This window comes from Mytilus edulis, chromosome 4 (genome assembly GCF_963676685.1).
Source record: "Mytilus edulis chromosome 4, xbMytEdul2.2, whole genome shotgun sequence".
NCBI lineage: Eukaryota > Metazoa > Mollusca > Bivalvia > Mytilida > Mytilidae > Mytilus > Mytilus edulis.
The window spans coordinates 47,428,418-47,450,493 of NC_092347.1; the positions used below are offsets into that span (position 1 = coordinate 47,428,418).

General features: G+C 30.4%; 1 protein-coding gene across 1 annotated transcript; it reads left to right on the top strand.

Annotated features, from left to right (window-relative positions):
- Nucleotides 1-543: 543 nt before the first annotated feature.
- Nucleotides 544-21,324, top strand: LOC139519815 (homeobox protein Nkx-6.2-like). Its single transcript, XM_071312091.1, has 3 exons — nucleotides 544-1,304; nucleotides 5,532-5,701; nucleotides 17,376-21,324. The coding sequence occupies exons 1-3, from the start codon at nucleotides 863-865 to the stop codon at nucleotides 17,559-17,561; spliced, it is 798 nt and encodes a 265-aa protein (XP_071168192.1). The 5' UTR covers nucleotides 544-862; the 3' UTR covers nucleotides 17,562-21,324.
- Nucleotides 21,325-22,076: the final 752 nt, after the last annotated feature.

The following is a 22,076-nucleotide window of genomic DNA, read 5'->3' on the forward strand; positions in this document are numbered from 1 at the left end:
CTATTGGAATTATAAACACATTTATATTCATTTTCTTGACAGTTTTATAGATGGGGCGTGATTTATCCGAACAAATTCGCTTTACTTTTTTCAACACAATTGACAAATTCTTATATTTGATTTGGTCGAAATGCTATTTCAAGCGCCCTCAAACCAGCTTCTTATGAGTGTGTGTTTCCACAAGCACTTTGTCAGCTATACCATTAATTAAAAACGGCTTATACATTTATATTATTTAATTTTTATTATTACATTAAAAGTGGTCTGTTTAGTTTATTCCATACTTGAAGCAATACATAAAGAAAATCCTTTAAATATTGACATGTTTCCTGGTAATAATAGTTCGCGAATTACAACTTATAATTCTGAAATATAGCATAATAGTCTATTATAATATATGGTAAAATATTCCGTTTAAATGTATCAATACATACTTTGTTTGCAACATCATCCAATCGAAAGAGGTCGCTGAGAAAAAATCTCAGCCGTGATTTTGATTTTAACCAATGAAAAGGGACGAAGGCGGGACATTAAAAAAGAGGCACTGAAACTTGATAATAAGTAGCATTACAAGTGATTGATAACTCTTAACTTTCATTCCATGTGTTCTAAACAAATTTGTAAATCTAAGTGGTCAACGTGTGATAAATTGAACAGTGAAAACAGTATTATCACAGACGTATATTTGATTTTATTCTATGTGTATCAGTTTTTGAAAGAGACATTACTTATTTGTCGAAGGAAATATTCAAACTATTTGAAAGTATCCAGAGTCATGTCACACTATCGAATAATGGAGATGCACAAGTGAATTAAAATAAACACCTTAATTTTTTCCACTTTTTTTATATTAACGAAAATCATGTTGTTGGATAGCTTTATGAATGACACTAACGGAAACGCTGCTTACCAAGCAAACTCTAGTCCAAGTATGGCTTCCATTCTAAATATGAATGGAAATGTGTCGATGGAAAATTCTAGACAGTCCGCTTTTGTTCTAAGTAGTCCACCGCTAGCTGCTTTACATAATATGACAGAAATGAAGACACCAGTCTCATCATCATCAAACTTTTTTTCACAAAATGGATCGGCGTCAGCGGCTTGGAAACATGCTTTTAACAACGGTACTCCTCACGGTATAAATGACATTTTGGGTAGACCGCTTGGACTAGCAGGTTTCAATGCTGCTGCAGGAATGTATTTAAACCCTAGAGCTAGATTTCCTAAACTCGCAGAACTTCCAGGCAGACCTCCTATATACTGGCCGGGAATATTTAATGGACCAAATCCTTGGAGAGCTTCAGGTAAAATATATAATTATATACTTATGCCATATAATACTATTAAATATTCCTTTCATGGTCCGTAAAGTGCGTGTCGACTAAATCATTATATGTTTTATGTTTCAAACAGTATTAAACTTCACGAAAAATTAAGTAATTTACTCTTAAAAGAACAAAACTAAATAGTTTTTATTATTATTATTTTGACTTTTCATTTCAAATTTATTCGAAAGCATAGAAAAGTTTTTAAAAGTTGAATAAGACCGTTTGAATAATTTAGGTTTTTGTTTACTTTTATTTTAAAAGGATAACAATTAATTTTCTTCACTTAAATAAAATATTCCATAAAAAAGGGAGAACATTATAATAAAATAAACATGTCACCTTTGATGCCAAAAAGGGAAATTTATAGGCTACAGAAGTTTTTTTTCAATATGTTTAGATAGAAGCCATGAAGAAAGTTACTCAAAAGGCGCTTCAAACTTATAAAATAATTTACATGTAGTTCATATTTATAAGCAAACTATTTAAAATCTGGGGACCAGCGTATGGGGCTTTTTATCAATTAGTAGTCATGAAGAAAGTTACTCAAAAGGCGCTTCCAACTTACAAAATAATTTACATGTAGTTCATATTTATTAGCAAACTATTTAAAATCTGTGAAACAGCGTATGGGGCTTTTTATCAATTTGTTGCCTCGTATTGTACACAGAAAATTCACAGTCGACCACACGGTCGTCCAGTTGGAAGTCTTATATCCCCATGTTTGTATCCTGTAGAGAACTTAACGTAACACAAAGGTGCTGATTGTTTACAACTAATCAAATTAAACTGTTGACTTTTAAATGATGTTTACTTGTACATTTTTCATAACTACTCACTTAGAGAGGATATTTAGCGATATTAGAATGATATGAATTTGCAAATTAAATAAAACCGTTTAAACGCATTTTAAAGGTTTTTTTGACAATTTTTGGCGGTAGATTTAAATCATTTTCCCTCGTTGTAATGTATTTATATAATTATATTCGTTTTAATTTGGTTAAATGCAATTGTAGTTTTTTCAACATGTGCGCTCTGTACATGCTTGCATACGCAAAGAGAGAAGAAAAAACATTTGAAAAGCTGTTGTGTTGACATAAATATGTGGAAATAATGATTTTAACATTTGTATTAAAAAGTGTTTATACCATATTTCATGTAGGCATCCGAAAAACTAATCGCTTTTCATGTTGTTTTTATAATAAACGTTTATAAGATGGTTCAAAAGTAATTATGTTCTTTAATGTTTATTTTTTTGCAAAATTTCTATGTTTTTCAACGTTTACATTTTGCAGCATAGGTTTTTTTCTTCTTTTTTTGATGAAAAAAAAGTTTAAAGAAAGAAAACAACAACATGATGCTAGTCTATTGGTTTAAACCGTATTGCTTGCAAGATTTTGGTAAAAAGACTGCAAATAACATTAGGTAGTTAAAAACTAAAACCAGCTAATTCAAGAAATGGACGCGAAGTTTGGAAATAATTAAATAAATAAATAAAAAACAAATTAGTAAAATAAAATAAATAGCACTTGTCTATCTCAAGAAAAAAAAAACCAATAGGAATAAGCTGTAAATTTAAAACATTTTATCATCTAAATTTCAAAAAAATAATTCACATATTATACAATGGATAGAATATTGTTTGGTAAATATTATTGAACCTATACAACACTAAATATTTTATTAACAAACAGATATAATATATAATCTAGAAACAAGGAAACCAAACTAATATACCAACTCATCTGTCGAAAACAAACCACTTATGCCATCACAAAAACGAACCACTTATGCCATAACAAAAACGAAAACCGACGAAAAGACAAACAGTACACAAAAAACAGAGAAAACCGAAAGAAATTATAACTAGCATGACTAGTACTTATGTTAATTTACTCTGTCCTTTAAACTAATGGACTCATTTTTCTTGTCAAATAACACGTCTTTCTAGCTCAAAATATTTATTTTAGTAAATTTGCTCTCTACAGACAAATGACAGAATATGCTTTATTAAAACGGCTATCAGACGGATATTAGGTTTACCTCCTTAATTTTACTTTTTTTTCTTTGAATGAAATTTTACTTAACTTGAAAAATTCTGCAATTCAGAAAAGTGAAGCTAACCTTATTGATAAAATGCTGTTTCGTTGAAAGAATCGTTGAAAATATGATGCTCAAAAGTTGGTTCAGGTTGATTCACAAGAGACAATTTAAAAGTCCAAAAATATTACGCCCAAACATTCACTTTTATCTAAATTTAATAACACAATCAAAATAATAAGACTAATGCCAACTAAAACTGTTAAATATTCCCCAGATAATAGTTGTTATCTGATAAAATAACTGATCAAATCCCGTACGGAAATTGATCGATTCAAATTATAATCCGATATCATAAACTATAAACAGTGTTATTTACTGATAGAGTTATATAACTGATTATTATAAAATTGATAGGATATTTTTCTAATTTAGCTACTGTAAGGGATTATTTGTATGTTGGTTTCTAATTACATTTGGCGATCAGCAAACAGAGTTATCGGTCTTGTAATTTGTACAGCTGTAGATAGACGCAAGAAAATACATGAGTGAAACAAGGAGGTTACAACCTGTGCTTTCAATCTATACTAAATCATGATTAAGAAAGTCGCTTTGTCCCTAGGGTTGCTTCTTTTAAAAAAATCGAGATCTCATGTATGCTGCATTAAGCTCAGCACATCACGAGGTTTAAAGACGTAGCACGAGCATTTTATGATGTACCGGTACCAGATAATCGGTGGAACATTGGAGTGCAAAGCTTAATTTTGTTGCCCCCGACCAAATTCACTTCATTTGATAGCAGATTTGTTGCTGTACGAAAAATTTTGAAAATGGTGGTAGTCAAAGGTGACTACATACATGAAATGCATGAAGTATATTCAAATATATAAGACGCAGAAATTTATGTCTATTAAGTTTATTTACCGGGCATTATTAAATATTGAAATGCAACTAACAAATACCAGCAATTGCGTTAAGATAGATACTATCCAAATAGCCACGTGTATTTAAAGACGTTGAACATTGGCAGTTTGTTTCGGTTGTGAATCTGAGGCCGGGAAAAGTGAAATATTCAGTCCTGTGAAATAAGGTCTCCCCTTTGAGGTTTAGTACATATAAGATACGTGTCTGATCCAAATTTGGGAGACTTTGACTGATTTATTATCAATGTATCTTAATCGTATCAGGCGTTTGACTTCCTGTGCTGTACAATCTGAGAGCAAACAGAAAGAAACAGGGTTTAAAATAAGTATAGACAACCTCATCGACCACCGTTGTCACATTTTCTAAACCATTTTGTAGGGAATCAGAAAACGACAGAAAATCTATAAATCTATTTATTCAGCATTTTGCAAAACACTTAGTCCCCATTTTGGTTAAAATAGCTGACAAAATGTCAACTTTACAAAAAGTCTTTTGCTCTTTTATTTATGGGCGGCGTATAGACTTGCTAAGATAATATAAAACGGATTACCTGAATTTCGATTGTAAATTTTTTGACAGCTACAAAGTCAAATTTATCTCAACTCGTAGTTTAAATGTAGCAATAAAAGAACAAAATGGATTATATATATATAAAAAAAAAATCAAATATAAAAAAAGAAGATGTGGTATGATTGCCAATGAGACAACTCTCTCAAGAGACCAAATTGACAGAAATCATGTTTATTTTTCATTTTTGGGGGGTTTTAACTTAATAATTATATATTTCTCTAATCATGAAAATACAGGAATAGTAGGAAAAAGTATCCTTCTATAGGCTTGTTTAACGATCTTGTCTGACTGTGAAGACCTCGCGCGGTCGTTATAAAATATCCACGCTTAAGTCTACAAAACCTATGCAAAGTCTATGCAAATAAATCTGATTTCGCATGCAGGTTTTATTTATACAGTATTTCTTTAAAACATAAATTCCTTATTTAGTCTCAGTAAAATAACACGCTTACTCAATTACTATTAATATTTTTAAGTAAAACACGAAATATGTTGCTAGTATTAGTAATGCAAATTAAAAACGGAAGTGATGAGGTTAAACATAGAAAACCAGGTTATAATTTATACATCATAAACTTATACTTACTATAGTACTATAGTACTATTCAAGAAAGAATTTAGCACAATATTTTGTCAAGAAATTGACATTTTGTTTGTCATTTTTATTTGTAGGCTCGAATGTTGTCATGGACAAGGATGGGAAAAAGAAACACACACGGCCGACATTTTCCGGTCAGCAAATATTTGCTTTAGAGAAAACATTTGAACAGACAAAGTATTTAGCGGGTCCAGAAAGGGCAAGACTTGCTTATGCTCTTGGAATGTCTGAAAGTCAAGTCAAGGTAAGAGTAATTTTAATTGTCTTCTTGGAAGTTCTCAAGTCTGGAAAATCTCTTTTAAATGTTTTGCGAATCCCGAAAAACCATGGACAGACTATTAAATAGATAGTGGTAAAATGTTTGCACCTTTAGTGCAAATAAGCGTCGGATATACTTTGGAGAGATAGAGAACATTTTTGTTTTTAATATATCAGATTTCAAGACAAGTAAACGATTAGTCCATCTTAGGATTTGGTAGGTTTTAAAGGCCACGATAATAGCTTCATAACTTTTTAAGACTTTATAATTAGAAAGTTTCGACTGAGAAACTGACAGTGGACTTAAAGTACCCACTGCCCCACTTCCAAAACACCTTAACCAACAAAACAACCCCAGAATCAATGTTAAGATGTTCAACTAGTAATATCGCTGGTATATCTTAACAGCCACATACTATGTTAACATGACACGCTACGGTCGCCAATCGTTTTCAGATACCACCTACTGCTACCGTATATCTTGGTTAACAAAGATGACAATAGCTTAAGTGATTTATATCCCTTTATCCACAGGTACTTAAGACTTATCTAATTATAAGAAATATTCTAAATAAGCCTCTTTTGTTAATTCAATAAATCTTGGTTTGTGAACGCATCATTTAGCGCTTGATCTAACGGCTGATATAACGGATAATTGTATTGGTCGTTAATTTCATCTCATTATGTCGTCACGGATGTTGCCTGATAAATTCAATTCCCATGGTGCACCTGCGGGGACCGTTGATTGCTTAATCTAATGTCGCAGATTTTCATGAAAGAGTTGTGCGACAGTGAGGGAATGGGCGTTGAAGAGGAAAGATAAAAGTGAAAACACAGCTTGTATGTTGATGCATCATTAACATTAAGGCAATCCTTTTTAAAAAATAATAAATATCTAATATTATGAGATAGTCGCTCGATTTGGTTATGAATCTTTCTTTGCTTTTTGGTAGTGTCCCTTTGAAACTATAGTTTAACCGCTTAGAGAGTCTCTGGAATTAGAATATTTAGTTTTCCTCAAAATTATAATATTGACCAAAAAAAGCAATGCTTTAAATAAAAATCACACTCTACATTTTTTTAATAAATTTTTATTTTCTTTTGATTTATTTACAATTTGCATCCATGCTGAATGTATGAAGTAAAAAGGTCTAGAATTTGATACTTAAATTCACTAACTAGTAGATATACAAAATGTGTATTGATCGTGTATCATACACCACCACCACAAAATAAAAACAAACAAACCAAAAAACAATTCTTCTTTCAATCACCAAACTTTGAATCTTTCTAGAGTTCATTCATAGAACATGTGACCATCGTTGATTGAAAATTTAAATATGCAAAATAATTTCTTATATTGAAAGTAGAATACAGCGTTTATAACGTTATAAGTTTTTGTTGGTTGGGTTGGTTTCATAATTATGAAATAGAGACAAAAAAAATATCTACAGTATCGCTCTTGACCAGCGACAAGTATTTTCAAAATGATTTTTTTTTGCACTTTCATGATCAATATAAACCAAGATTGTTTCAAAATATACTTCACATTTTATTACGTATATGTGAGTTAACAGCGGCAACACAAGAGCATGACAGCACCTATAAGAGAGTATGTATATATATAAGAACAAAAAATGCTTCCGCAAAACTGAAGATTTAACATAGTTGTGCTTATAATAAGAGTAATTATCAAAATAATATTGATCTATGCCGAATCTTTTTTGCTGATGGAAGTTGACAACCAGAGAAAAAAAATTGCGTTAAAAAAAAATATAAGAGTTAAATTTCGTTGTTGTTGAAATATAGTTAAATATTTTAATTCTGAGTTTTATGTCCGTTTTTGATTAGTTTTTTTTAACATTCTTAACTTTCAAGAAGAATCTAAAATAGAAAAACCTTCTTGTTAATGTATCCAAGCTTGGTCTTCATTATTTCCCAAAACATCCAAAGAAACATTGCTATAGACAAACGGACATTAACAGTAGTACTATATATTCAAATATAATACCGCCATGTTCTGAGTTCAAAGTTCTTAATATTAATCCCAAGGCAGATATTTGAATATTTTTCTTTATTAATTTGGCGTGAAATGCCGTTTCTTCTAATTGCAGAAAATAGAGATTTGATAGAACATTAAACAGATCTTAAACAAAATGGTCTTAATTACAAACGAATGTCCATTACATTTTACTTTATGAGACAGCTCCCGTTAAACAATCGTTAAGATAAAGCCGTCAATTTCTTATTTTATTTACACAGAAACGAACATCAATGAAAGTTTATTTTTGTTTATAAAAGATGATGAGGTATAATTTTCAATTAATACTTCTTCATCTCTTCTTGATGTACACGTGAGAGTTAATGTATATCAGAATTTATTGCTCGAAAATTAAGGGAAAATTTGTCGCTTCTCTTTTTTTGTAACGTTTCTGATTTTATATATTCGTTTGCATTTAGCAATTTTTATAAAAAAAAAAATGAAAAATTATTACAAGAATATACTGTCGCAAAGAGTGCGAATGTTATTTTCACATTTATACAAACTTAGATAAATATTTTGATACTTATCAACTTCTGTTTTTTACACACTTTCCGACCCTGATTGTACTTAAAATAATATTTTAGTAGTTTTTAAAATTGAAAAGACAATTTAAGTAGGATTCTTCTTTTACTTTTAAATTCTTCAAGTATCAATTTTCTTAATGAGTCCTTTCGGTCAAATAATTGACTTAAATATTTATTTTGACCAGAAAGTAAACACCTGAGCTTATCAGAGAGGGTTGGGTTAATATTACATAAAATTCCAAAAACGAGGAAATGATACCTCGACAATTACCTGAAACTGATCCTTTGATTTTGAAAATCTCATTGATTCCTTCACCACATCTTAAGTACAGCTTTAATATCTCATTACATACCTACAGGCGGTTTCTTTGATTCATTTAATTTAGTTATCACTCTGTAATGTCTGTATCCTTTACTATTGTTCAATTTCTTAAATAGTTATCGTTAAATTTCATAATCGCTCTTTTCAGTAAATTAAAATCGATTTCATTATGTAATTGGATTTTTATTTGAGGTTCAAATGAAAATGTTATCTCTTGTGATTATTAGCCTCCGTTTTCTTTTACCATGCCTTATTTCACTTTCAGAAAAAGGAAAATCTAGAAGCATACAGAGAATAAATATATTAATTCATATGCATTCAATATGCACTCTTTAGGCATGTCCATAAAATAAAAATAAAACAAAAGCTGGTGTCCTGATTTGCATTTGGAAAAATTCACCCTTATTGAAACAATTATTTTTTAATTTAATAGCGCTTTCACGGGTCAGGATATTGACCTTTTATAAGTTTAAAAATCTTATTAAGCATAATATACATATATATTATTATTCATCAATTGGGTTCACTTAGATGACTATGTATACATATCAGGAAAACAATTACTAATAATAATGTTTTCAATCAGCCTTTTACAATGTCTAAATGCTACATTTATGACCAATAAAAATCTTTTATCCATGCGAAATGAAATGCCCAGTTAAATTATTTTCCTTTATTTTACTTAAAAGAATGGTTATTGTTTTATGAAAGCGTCGGTCTTTTCGTTCATGCGGAAGATATTAGTATAGAACAAAAGCACATAACAGCATTTGTTTGTTGAATTTGTAGAAATGGTCTCTTTTGTACATTACATTTAATATCACAGTTAAAGTAAACACGATTATCTGTCAAAAGAAGTTTTCTACATGGATTATTTCCTTTAGCGAAAATATGAAAATTCGAAATGAACAATTCTAATTTAAGACACCGTAACATCTGCAATAGGTATATTTCATACTAATAGTCATAACATTTATTGACAGGATTGATGTTGAGTACAAAATTTATGTTTATGTTATCCTCACAAGATTTACTTTCATTTTCGCATCAATTTGAACGATTAAAGGAAACTTGGTCATCAAAGCGTTTGTAAACTTATCACACAGATGTCTGAAACACCACAAAGCCCAAGCGCCATTTGTACGTCGACGATTGACATTTCTTTTCATTTTATCCCTTGAAATGAACTATTTAGTACTATTCTATAGATTTTAAACCACTAAATACCATAAGAATAAACTTTTATTGAAAGGTATTAACTCTTAATTGTTCGACAATTTTTGCAAAGTTACCACTTCTAAATTTCTACTTCTAAATATTTCATTCACTACTTGATGTTGCTTGGCTGTATTACAAGGCATATCCGTTTGCCATTTTCTCGGACAAATTATGCACCAAACCCATCCGGTTTAAGATTAAATGGAATAATAGTAAAAATTGCACTATAAAACTTTAAGGTTTATTTATTCGTCCGAAGTAGCTTCGTCTTAATGTGCAATAAAACAAAAATTGAACAAACCGACGTGGTACATTGAAGCTATAAATGTTAACAGTAGAGCCAGACTTTATATGAGTTTTTTTTCAAAAATTTAATGCCAGAAATTTTCGAGAATGGGAAATGTATTTGTGTAGTCAATTATTAGGGAATTAATTTTGTTCACCAACATACACATTCATACAACATGGTTACAAAAATTATCTGTAAACTAATTCATCTTTTTATGCATTAAACAAAAGTGCATTTGTATGAAATATTAACTAGAAAACATCTAAATCAATTTACGAAAAGTCCAATCTGAAAATAAAAAGGCGTCAGGCAAGGTCTTTGGTTAAATTCGTCACTATTCTATCTTGCTTGGGCAATTAACCGTAAAAACTAATGAAAATAGAGGGGCAACTGTCGATTGACTAAACATGAACAGTGAAGACGAAATTAATATAAGAATTGTGTGAAATTTCATTAGGAACAATCGAATATATAGTCTCTTAATTATGTGATGAAGTGGGGAGAGCCATTAAAGCGAAAGAAGATGAATTATTAGCAAACACACCAAACGTAAGCTGTTTGAATAAATTCGACTAGCGAATTTCAATAAATGGGATATTTCTATGGTAAATGATCGTTCATTCGAATTGGATTAATTTCTGAAGCTGCAAAGTTACAAATCAGCCAAGTGGCTTTTTATTGTTCGATCTCCATGGATCATTATCTTGGCTGCGTCATAATTCGTTCCTTTGTGACTTTGGCTGTTAATAGATTGAACGGTCGTGTTTGAACATTTACGGTGTATGAGAAGAGAACAATAATGCTGAAGATTTTATATAATTATAAAGGCTTAATGTCTTCGTGAGATAATGAGAGTCCATTACAGCCCAGTTATTTATCTGTTTACATCGATTGTTAATTTCCTCTGTATTCGTTAGACTTTTTAGGGATTATGGAAATTTGGCAAAAAGCAACTATAAATTAGCCGTTTAAAATAGAAATTGAAACATTTATGATAGAGGAAGGATCAAACAATTTATGTTTGATATTTTATTAATTAAATTTCCTCCATTTAGCGAAAAGGTAATTGTTGATCACAGAGAGGTCCTACGACAAATATGAAAGCCACGACACTTTGGTCCAACAAGATGCCACATTCAAGTTTACAAAAAGCACGGACAAACTTCAAGAACATTTGATTGATAACAGTTTTACAATGGACGGTTTTCATTTACAGAGCTTAATGGTTCCAAAGTGAACTACAGTTAATATAGCAATAGCCTTGTTTTCATACTTAATAACCTATGACGATCAAATCATAGAGATGTTAAATGAAATAAATGCTAAATGAAAAAATAGTTTAAAACGTTTAAAACTTGATTTGATCCGGGTACATGCAGTGAGGTGCATGACATTTTTATAATTTCAATTATAGATTTTGACAACGGTACATTGAGTAATCCCATATACTATTGGATTTTTTAAGTGCATTTTCTCTTCCGTTTTTTAAACTTCTATATAAATCTGCTCAGGTTTTTTCTACAGCTAATATTTGGTTTGAAAAACGTTTTCATGTAAAAACAGTACACTTTTGTTCAGCCACGTTATACATAGTAGAGAAAACACATATATAATCTTGTGCAATGACCAAAAAATAAACGTGTTTAAATTTCCATTCAGTCAAGAAGACGATATATGTTAACGTCGTGTTTCAAACTGAAATACAAAACGATGTTTCATACTCTAGATATGCGAATACATAATAATCCCAAAATATCAGACGCAAGGATTTGACAATAACTTGATATGATTATAATCATTGTCACTACATTCATTACTCAAAACCATTTGAGAGAGTCGTATAGCTACAGTTGTCAAAGTTATTGTTGAAGACAACCATGTCCTGAAAGTTCATGTGAATTAGAAAAGTGCTTGCTTAAGGTCTTGCTTGGACTTTGATAAACCATCATTAAACCACTAAATTTGGGCTGATGAACAAAAATACAAACAATCATCAGTCCGTTTCAGTTATAGCGCTGAAGGAATTTGTATATATCTTTATTCTCTGTGGCAGACGGATGACCATGTACGACCTAATCAGGAATAATTATGTATTTATATAAGAACACAAAATGTAGAGTAAACCCTTGTATCGCTAATAATACGAAATGCACACAAGTTTTATTTTTATTCTTATCCTGATTTTCAGTTGGTATATCATGATTATATCACCCTATCTTAAAAAATGACTCAGGTCAGATATCAACGTCAAGTCCAATACATTTGACGTCACAAACCGTTTTATGGGATATATTCTTGAATACCCTACTCATTAAAGCTGTAGGGAAATGCGATATCAGTACTGCTTTGTTAATGTGGCCTTCATAGTTTGATAACATTTTATCTAAATTTATTCTGCATGGTCTTTTATTTGGCCCCCGTTTTTACCATCCGAAACGACGATAAATCCAAAGCAGGTTTTGGTATAGATTCGTTTAGTTCATATGTGTCATACTATTCTACATAGCCAATTGCAATGTTGTGTGAATTATTCAGATTCCATTTCATGGCGTTATACATTTAATATATACCTAATTTTAACGGTATATTAAGCTCGTGCTAAAGTGTTGGAATGCGCGCTTGTTTTATGATAATTTGTCACATAAAATTAAAACTTCTAAAGTTGTAATACCCCTCGCATGTTATATTAAGTCTAGCACAAAATATATGAACATAATGAATTGAAATCAATAGAGATTGTACATGTAATAGTTGTAATACTAAGATGACTGGAGGTTTTGAAGGAAATTCCTCATGCACTGTGTCAGCGTCGGGAAATATTTATACCTTCTTTAATTTGTTTAACAATTATGACAGATTAAACAAATCCCCTTTGCACATCATATACTAATGACTATCTCGCATATATACATAAAAAGTCTGTACACGGAGCCGACACGGGACGTCTAGATAGATGAAAATGTTTTATTATTCCAGTGTTTGGACCAAACTATTCCGCAAACTGTACATACATCGTCATTATCATCGCTATCTATTTAACAAAACAAGAATAAATCTACTCAACAACAATTTGGCTATGAAAACTTTACTGGGTGTTATGTTTAGTTGCAATTAACTGGAGTTTTAAGTAATTCCTATATATCTGTGTAATCTGTGTATGTTTATAGTGCATTCATTTTGTCTTTTATTTGACAGTGGCGCAACAAAGTCTGAAAATAAAATTGTAGTATATTAAGTATTTTTAACTTTTTGATGGGAACCAAACACATTGTTGGAAGCGTTGGTGAGAGTAACATTCGAATTGTAAACAACACATGCTAAAAATGCTGTGTCATTTTTGCGTTGTGCACTTATTTGCATATAGACATGGTTCGGTTTTGATTCGTCCAATCAAATTTTATATCTGATCATCAGTATCCTTTAAATTCGTTTTTATAGTTTATTATTGGTTGTTCTGTAATTTGCTTTAACATTGTCAAAATGAAATTAGACATGTTCCTATATATATGAAGTAAATCATTTCGGTCTAAATGGTCGGATTTTCAATTTGCAAGATTGATAGCTTCACAATGGCGTTGCATTTAACATGAATTATATATGGCACTATATATATAATGAAATTACGAAAAAAGAACTGTTCTTTTTTTTACTTAGTTTATTCATAAAAGTTTTCGTGCCTTTAAGCAATATGAAATTTCTTAGGTTATTTTATATACCTTTTGTTTTGAATAAATTCCATGACATTAATGTTTCTAAATCAATTAAATTAATTATTCCGGATGCGTCAGTCCTACAATAATGATTTAACTGTAGTATTTGTGAATCTAAAGAACATATTTGAGAATTTTATATATACCATCAGCAGGTATCTGACTGTCCTCGTCGGGAATATGATAACTCGTTCAACTCAATAACATTGTGCATACATAAAACTCAGCACATGCAGTGATATGTTTCCATTAATGTATCATCGTAAATCAAATGTATTATAATTACATGTACTTATACTGAGCATATATTTGAACCCAAGTGATGAATTAGAAAGAGCCTTTGGTCATTGCCTTCATTCGTCTTAAGTTTTAATTGTACACGTCACCAATTGATGTTTTTGTTTCAGAGAACACAGACAATTAACTTTTTTTCTTACTTGCAAACATAACTTGCTGCCTTTTGTATTTTTTAGTTAAAAATATCGAGATATATTTGAAGAAGCCATTGACATGGATAATTAGTTGTGTTCAAAAGTATATAAGATGAATTTTTCCTAGTTATTGACACCTGTTACCGCTAAGGATCGTGCCGAATTAAACACAAATCGTTTCTTTATTGAAAAACATATACAAGAAATTCACTTCTGATGAAATATAATTTGTAAATAATAGAATCAAATAGCTAAATTACAAATTTGCCGCACATTCGTATTAATTATATTCCTATAAACACAATAAATTTCTTTGGTTCTTGCAATATTACACCATGTTTTTATTCATATTAGAGAAGTTTATAACTGAACTTTGTTCGTTTGTTTTTGTTCTGTTTATTTTATTTGTTCCATGTACTAGTATATAAGTAAAAAAATACATGGATTAGTATTTGCATTTCGATATAAATTTAGAAGTTTTCGTGGCAAAGATGTTTCTGTTTCTCTATATAATAAATACATTTCTTTTCTTTCCATTTGTTGGTTTCGTTGTGTGTGTATTTTTAAATAGAAATGGTTTTAAAATAACTGATATTACTTCATTTAAAACTATTTTTTATAATTTATGTTTTGAAATTATCCCTTCAAATTTGTTTTTAATTTTCGCGAACTGAAGCTGGTTTGATTAATAAGAAATATATATATAGACATATTTCGTGGCCTATTTTTGAATATACCCCAAACCGTTGTTAAGATGTTCTCTTTGATTTGTTTCTAGCTGAGAAAGAGCATAGTTATTTTGTAACAGGGAACAAAAACACCTAGTAACAAACTGGCAATTACGTTTTTGAAAATTTATACAGATAATCGATATTAAAAGGATGTGTGTGATATGAGTGCCAATGAGACAACTCTCCATCCAAGTCACAATTTGTAAAAGTAAACCATTTTATGAATATTTTTTTAACAAAAGACAAGCACTTCTTTTATTGCTTTTTGCAAATTAAAATGTCAGATGTTGTAAATAGAAGTAATAGGACTTAGCATACGAACTTAAGATTGCACTTAAAATAAGGACTTTTAAAGCACGACAGTTTAAAAAAAAATCTCAATTTTGTATATTCTTGTAAAAATGCAATTCATTGTTATAGGAAATTTACCATTTAGTTTATCAGTAATTTGTCAAAAAGCAATTCACAATTACCAATCACATTAATTCTATGTCAACAATCTGTAGATTTTAACTGTTTCATTTGTATGTAAATCAACTTTTATTATTTACAAAGACAATCAGTAGAAGCTATATCTGCAAAATATATTTTAATTTATTTCATTTTAAGTTCCAATGATACACATTCAACAAATAACTGTATTGACTAAGAATTATAGCTTTGTTTGTATTCGTGATGTATTGGTATAAAACCTGATCAGAGACGAATCAGGACTAATATGATTTGGATGTCTTGAATAAAAAGATAGATTTATTGGATTGCTTAGACGATCTAGCCTTAAAATCTCTTAAAGTATGAAGATATTAAAGGTGATATTTTACCATTTTCCTGGTCTTTTCATGCTTGTCTAAACAAATATGGAGGGGTTTTTAAGGACTCAGTTGTCTGTAGCATGTTTTTCCCTGACTGTACTGTAACGATGTTTGTTTAGAAAATTTGGGTATACTGTTTTGCGTTTCTCTTGGTGTATAAAAAGGGTTTTTACTGTCATGTCTGCCTCAAATCTGATGATTTCCCAACTGAACTTTTTATCCTATATCTCTCTTTAGAAATAAAAAAATAATTTCATGACTGCACTGTTCTGTTGTTTACCTTTGATTAGAAGCTGTTGTGTTGTTGCTCCTTCTCTGTACAATGCGATTCATTTCATCGAAGTAAATAGCTATATGCCTTTTATATTAATAACGAATTGGCGATTTCCAGAAGTCAGGGCGATAAAGTCCCTCAGTTAGTTTATTTGTTTGTTTCTCGGAGTCCACATGAAGTTTGTGATGATGTCTTTACTGTAGTTCATGATTTCTCATTACCCAGTTATTACATTATTACAATGGTTTTCACTGGGCTACTTTATTTTCCCACTTTTGGAAATTGTGAATAGAAAATTTAATGGTTCATGTGTATGTACTTTCGTGCTTTAGAACATTGCATGATTCACGCTGTACTTTTGTGGTAAAGAAAATTGAATGGTTCGTGCTGTACTTTTGTGGTTTAGAAAAGTGAATGGCTCATATCTGTACTATTATAGAATGAAATTCGAAACAGTGTGGCTGTGGCCATTCATTGACACATTAAATTTATCCATTGACTGGGACAATTTAGGTGAACGTTTGTATTTAACGACCACTGCTCACTGTGTACTTTTTAAAGACACTTAAACTATGGGGTCACCAAAGGTTCTCAACACCTTAATAAAATAATTCGAAAAATTAATCAGAAATAACACGATGTTTTGATTTATATCAATTATATAAATCAAAACATAAAGGTTATTCCTGGTTAATTTTTCGAATTATTTTATAATTAAAGGCGTTAAGAAACCTTTGGTGACCCCACAGTTTAAATGTCTATCGTAGGTACGTCGTGAACAGTGGTCGTTACAGACAAACGTTCACGTAAATTGTCCCAGTCAATGGATGAATTTAATGTGTCAATCAATGGCCACAGCCACACTGTTTTGAATTTCATTCTAAGTTAGAAAATTGGATGCATGGTTTATATCTTTATATATATATATACTTTTGTGGTTGGGAAAATTATATATTTTTCTGAATCACCTTCTTTGTTGATAAAATGTGATGGTTGTTGGTTGTTTGTTGTGATGCTTGTCTGTAAATTGATAAAATTGTATGGAGCAACCAGTAAATTAATTTTGAAATTCCGAATTTTCTTTATTATTTATACTGGCCGTGGTGTTGCACCACTTATATTGTTGTTAAATTTCAATGCACAGCAAAATAACAACGAAAGTCTACATTAACGTATCTTTTTATATAACGGTCACCACAGACCATTCTCAACAATTAACAATTGTCTGAGCCATATTGTTACTTCAAATTCGTCACAATTATGTCACAATATACGTTTTCTCATGTTCAAAATTTATATTTTCAGGTGTGGTTTCAAAACAGACGCACAAAATGGAGAAAGAAACATGCTGCTGAAATGGCTACAGCTAAAAAGAAACAAGAGCAAGTTGAGGACATGGAAGGAAATTCGGATATGGACGAAGACACGTCGGACAGTTCCGGAAAACTAAACGATCATTTAAGTGACTACCTTGATTCTAATTTATCGTAAATATGAATCTAATATAACGTTGCAATGACAAGGCTATATAGTGCTATATGTGGAAACGGATCCGTCAACTATTGATGGTGGAATTAATTAACAGAGTTGCAATAACATTATCATGTGCCATGTGTTCACAACACACCACGTGATTTTCCTTAAAAAAATGCTATATGTGGACACTGGCTGGATCTTTCTACATTGCAATATAGTATTTGACTAGCAGAGAGAAAGACAGTAATAAAGTTGACATGTTAGTTATTAAGTTAGCCTTTAAGGTAAAGGTCATATGAACTCACTTTGTATTTATTGTTCTTGGTGTTATTATGAGATGTACATTTTATTTCATTTCTTCAGTATATGTGAGAGATGTATATTTAATTCACTGCCATCAATATTCATTAGTTATGAGGAATATTTCCTCCTTAACCGAACATGCCATCAAGGAGTTGGAGTGAAAACCTTTGACCCAAAGTCTTTAAATTCATTCTTTCATTTTAAAGCACAATACTATAAACTGTGAAAGTTAAACTACCCCTTTTAGCTAGAAACAAATAAACAATACTGTAACTTTAATTTATTTAATCAGCTACAATTTGAAATGTTGACAGTGACTTGAGATAATCTGGCTCATAGTAATAGTTAAAACTATCGTCAGTCAAATTCTTTTTACAATTGTGTTTTCCTGTAAATTTAATGATGCTATCTGAACCAACTTGAATTGTTTTGTCAAAAATCAGGGGTCGTTTTTTTTCTCATTTCAATTGTTTCATATTTGTCATGTCGGGACATATGATAGATGACTATACGTTATGGGGTTTGCTCATTGTTGCAGATTGTCAAATGACTAATAGTTGACAAATCCGCATTTCGACTCCTGTTTGCCCATCAATCGGTTTGGAATCATTCATGCCATAAGTATTTACATTTACAGAAAAGGCAATAAATAATAAAGCATGCAATCCTAAGGGCTTTCTGAATATTCTCAAAGTTGTGACTATGTGATGAAAAATATAGCACCTTATATTTATCATTCTTGAATTAAAGAAGTCACCTTTCAGATTCACACCTATGAAACAATTATCTTGCTATTTTTCTTTTCAAAAGGCACTGTAAATTTAAAAATTGATCGAATCAACCTATGATTTCTGGAATTATTCTTTTGTAATTTGAAAAAAAATTATTAATAAGGTTGACTTTGTATGAGATGCTCATCAGATGACCTATTCAAATTGGATAAGATGACATATATTCAAGGATGAAATTTGTCAACTTCAACATTGTCCAAGAAATGTAATTTCAGTTTTTTTTATTATTCAAACACAATACCCAATTAAACATTTTTCAAGAATACAATTTTTCTATAGTTATATGCCTCGTGTTCATGTCTAGATCTTTAGGTACAATATTGTAAGTACTGAATAAACATCGAAAGAGAACTAAAGTACTACATCCATATCTGAAAATATCATTTTTTTCAATGGTTTATTTATTTGTATCAAATGACTTGCAGTATTTTGATTATTTCATACCCTGGATTGAATATTGAAATGCGACTTATGTCCTATTTCGTCAATGGTCCACCTGTGTTTTATCTTTGTATGATTCCAACGAACATTTTACCAAAACGTTAAGTGTTGTAAATCCCCCAATAGTCTTTTAAATTCGGTTCGATGTTTGCTTTTTACTTAATTATATCCCTATTTTAGCCAATATACCTGTTTCGTCTCTGTTATTCGAAATCTGTGATAAGCTATACATGATACAGGTTACAGGTACATTCTTGTTTATCTATACCGTTCAAAGTCTTTTCTAAGCGACAATTTTCTTTAAAAATAATGTTTTCAAAGTCCGGAAGTCAGGGATTTTTGTCATATTGTAATAGATTTATCGGCCTAGGAATAATATAGCTTTCTAAAATTTTATATTTTAGGATAATTTGGCAGAATAGTTCACTTTTTTTGGACATGATTTCATGTTTTAGAAATGGTTTTGTTGAACCATTACCGCACATGACTATGTTTTGTTGCTATTATTTCCTTCCAAGTTCAGACTATTTATCATTTATAAACAAGATTATATCCAATTATGTACAGTTGGATTTGAAAGGAATCCATGGCTAATAACACTTTTGAAGAATAACAAAAGCAACAAATTTCCTTCCTTTTTCTTAAAAAGGAACGTATAGGCAAACCCGGAAATATTTTTTTGATTGAAATTATAATAATATTATAAAGCAAGTAAATGGGAGGCCCAGGAACGAGAAAAGTAATCAATTTTAAACGTCATATAGTCATTTGTACCTTAAGCCATAAAATCCAATAAGAGGTCGACCCTTTAAACGTTGGTACTTTATTTTCATACAATGAACTTTAAGGAAATTAAAGTCTGTAAATAGATTTAACCTCATGCTAGACCAAAGAACGCTAGTAGGGACAATTCTATTCAAACGGTTGTTCAATAACAACCACGACTTTTCAATATATCACCCAATATTGACAGAGGAAAGCTTATATTCATTAGTCAATCATTAATCAGGATTTTGTTATCAAAAGCTTATTTAGCTCTCGCCACCTTCAACGGTGCCCGAGGAATGTGCAAGGTGCCATGTAAGGTTGTTATCTTGATAAAGAAAGGAAATACATTTCTTGCTGTGTCCAAATCTTGCCACTTTTTCAAAATGACTTTGAAAAATTGCTTAAAATACGTAAATGAATTTATTTGTACTATTTTAGAAATTAAAGTAGCCGTAAAACATTTGTTACGTGTAAATAAATCCCATTTCATCTAGATATTTTAAGGATAACAAATGTGTAGATACAGGATAAAAGAAGAATTCTATGTGTAATTAATCACTATTCTTTCAAAAATATTTGTATAATTGATAATGTTTAATAGCATTATTTATTTTTCCTCTCATCAGAATGTAAGGAATGATGAAAAAAAAAAAATCCTCGGTAACTATTCATTGTAGATACAAAAATGTATTAACATACATATTTATATATGTGAAATGTAAGAAAACAAAGGGATAATGATTTTCATTTGTAGTGCAATATCAGCAATAAGAATTTATGACATCAGATCTTCCATAGATCTGTTTCCAAGATTTACATGTAGTTTATTGATTGTGTTTCTAAAACAAGACATTGTAACTTTGTCTCTTATATTATTGGATAGGGAAAAAGGGATTCCGAAGTTATTATTTAAATTTTTCAATTTCATAAGTCAAACGTTGTATTTCTATTCAGTATCATCAAATGGAACAAATATCCTAGATCGGTTAAAAAATCAACAGCAATTGACTGCAAATCAAAAAGAGTGTGACCAGAAATAATATCAGATGCAAATTTAATAAACAGACAATAAGAGAACAATAGAATATAGAAAAGTAAAAAAAGATTATAATTTGGAAATAAATATTTCTTCATCCAAATATAAGAGACAACGTTATGCAGCTTCCACATCATGTTTTGGCTATTGGAGAAACATTTCTGAGTCATTTCAAAGACGTATGGCTTTTGATGCTGTGTAGGTAATTTTTAGTTTTACTATACTACCTTTCAACTTGTTAGGTAACTTACCTGTATTGTACTAATATACTACAGAATTGTTTAAAAAGTACTCTACAAGGTAGCGCCAATATGACTTTGGCAGTTATATGAATCTTGTTGAAGAAATATGTACAGGGGGAATAATTATATTAATATTTTTATTTGAGAAAAATGAATGTATATGTGACAGATGTAAAATAAAACTTTATTAAAACCTATTTTTTGTAAGTGACGTATTTGCCAAGTTTTCATTGCACCAGTAGCATCGTATCAAAGAGGTAAACATCCTTCATGCAACTGAAAAAAAAAATGATATCAAATGTTACAGATATAAACATTTAGTTGAAGGAAGACAAAATAGATTCCACTCCATACACGAGCCACATAACAGAGACTTAAAATAAAAAACATGCCTAGCTCTCGCTAATAAAAAATGAGTTGCGCAGTCTACTAATACAGCATAGTTTTATCTTCAGCCTACCTGGTGAAGACTATTATAAGAAACGGTGTTGTGTGTGAAGAAACCAATATCATACGTCATTAAAACTTACATATTCCTCACCATGGTTCTTTTTTTGGCTGGGTTCCGTTTTAGAGTCTGCTTTTGAGAAGTTTCATAAAAATGGTCGTATTTAGATAAACTTGAGCTTTTTTAATGTTGGGGAAATATTTTCAAAAGGCACATCCTTAAAACAAAATCTAAGTTCATCTGTGAAAAAGCCCCCCCCCCCCCCACACACACACAAGAGAACAAGAACCTTATGCATCGTTTGTAAATGAACCTCCGGGAATAGTGCAATACATTGGGATTATATATGATTAATAAAATCTTATCTTATACATTTATTTTATGAGACCATTAAGTAACAATAAAACTATAAGCTTTATATAAAATAAGAATTACATAACAAAGATAAAATACAAATATAAAGACAACAGTCTCCGTTTAGTCATGCGTTCTTATGATCTT

Bases quoted from the DNA above. Each gene is read 5' to 3' on its own strand.
- LOC139519815 (XM_071312091.1), top strand. From the start codon at position 863: ATGTTGTTGGATAGCTTTATGAATGACACTAACGGAAACGCTGCTTAC. The intron at 1,305-5,531 runs GTAAAATATATA...TTTTATTTGTAG, and splicing joins AAATCCTTGGAGAGCTTCAG to GCTCGAATGTTGTCATGGAC. The intron at 5,702-17,375 runs GTAAGAGTAATT...TTATATTTTCAG, and splicing joins TGTCTGAAAGTCAAGTCAAG to GTGTGGTTTCAAAACAGACG.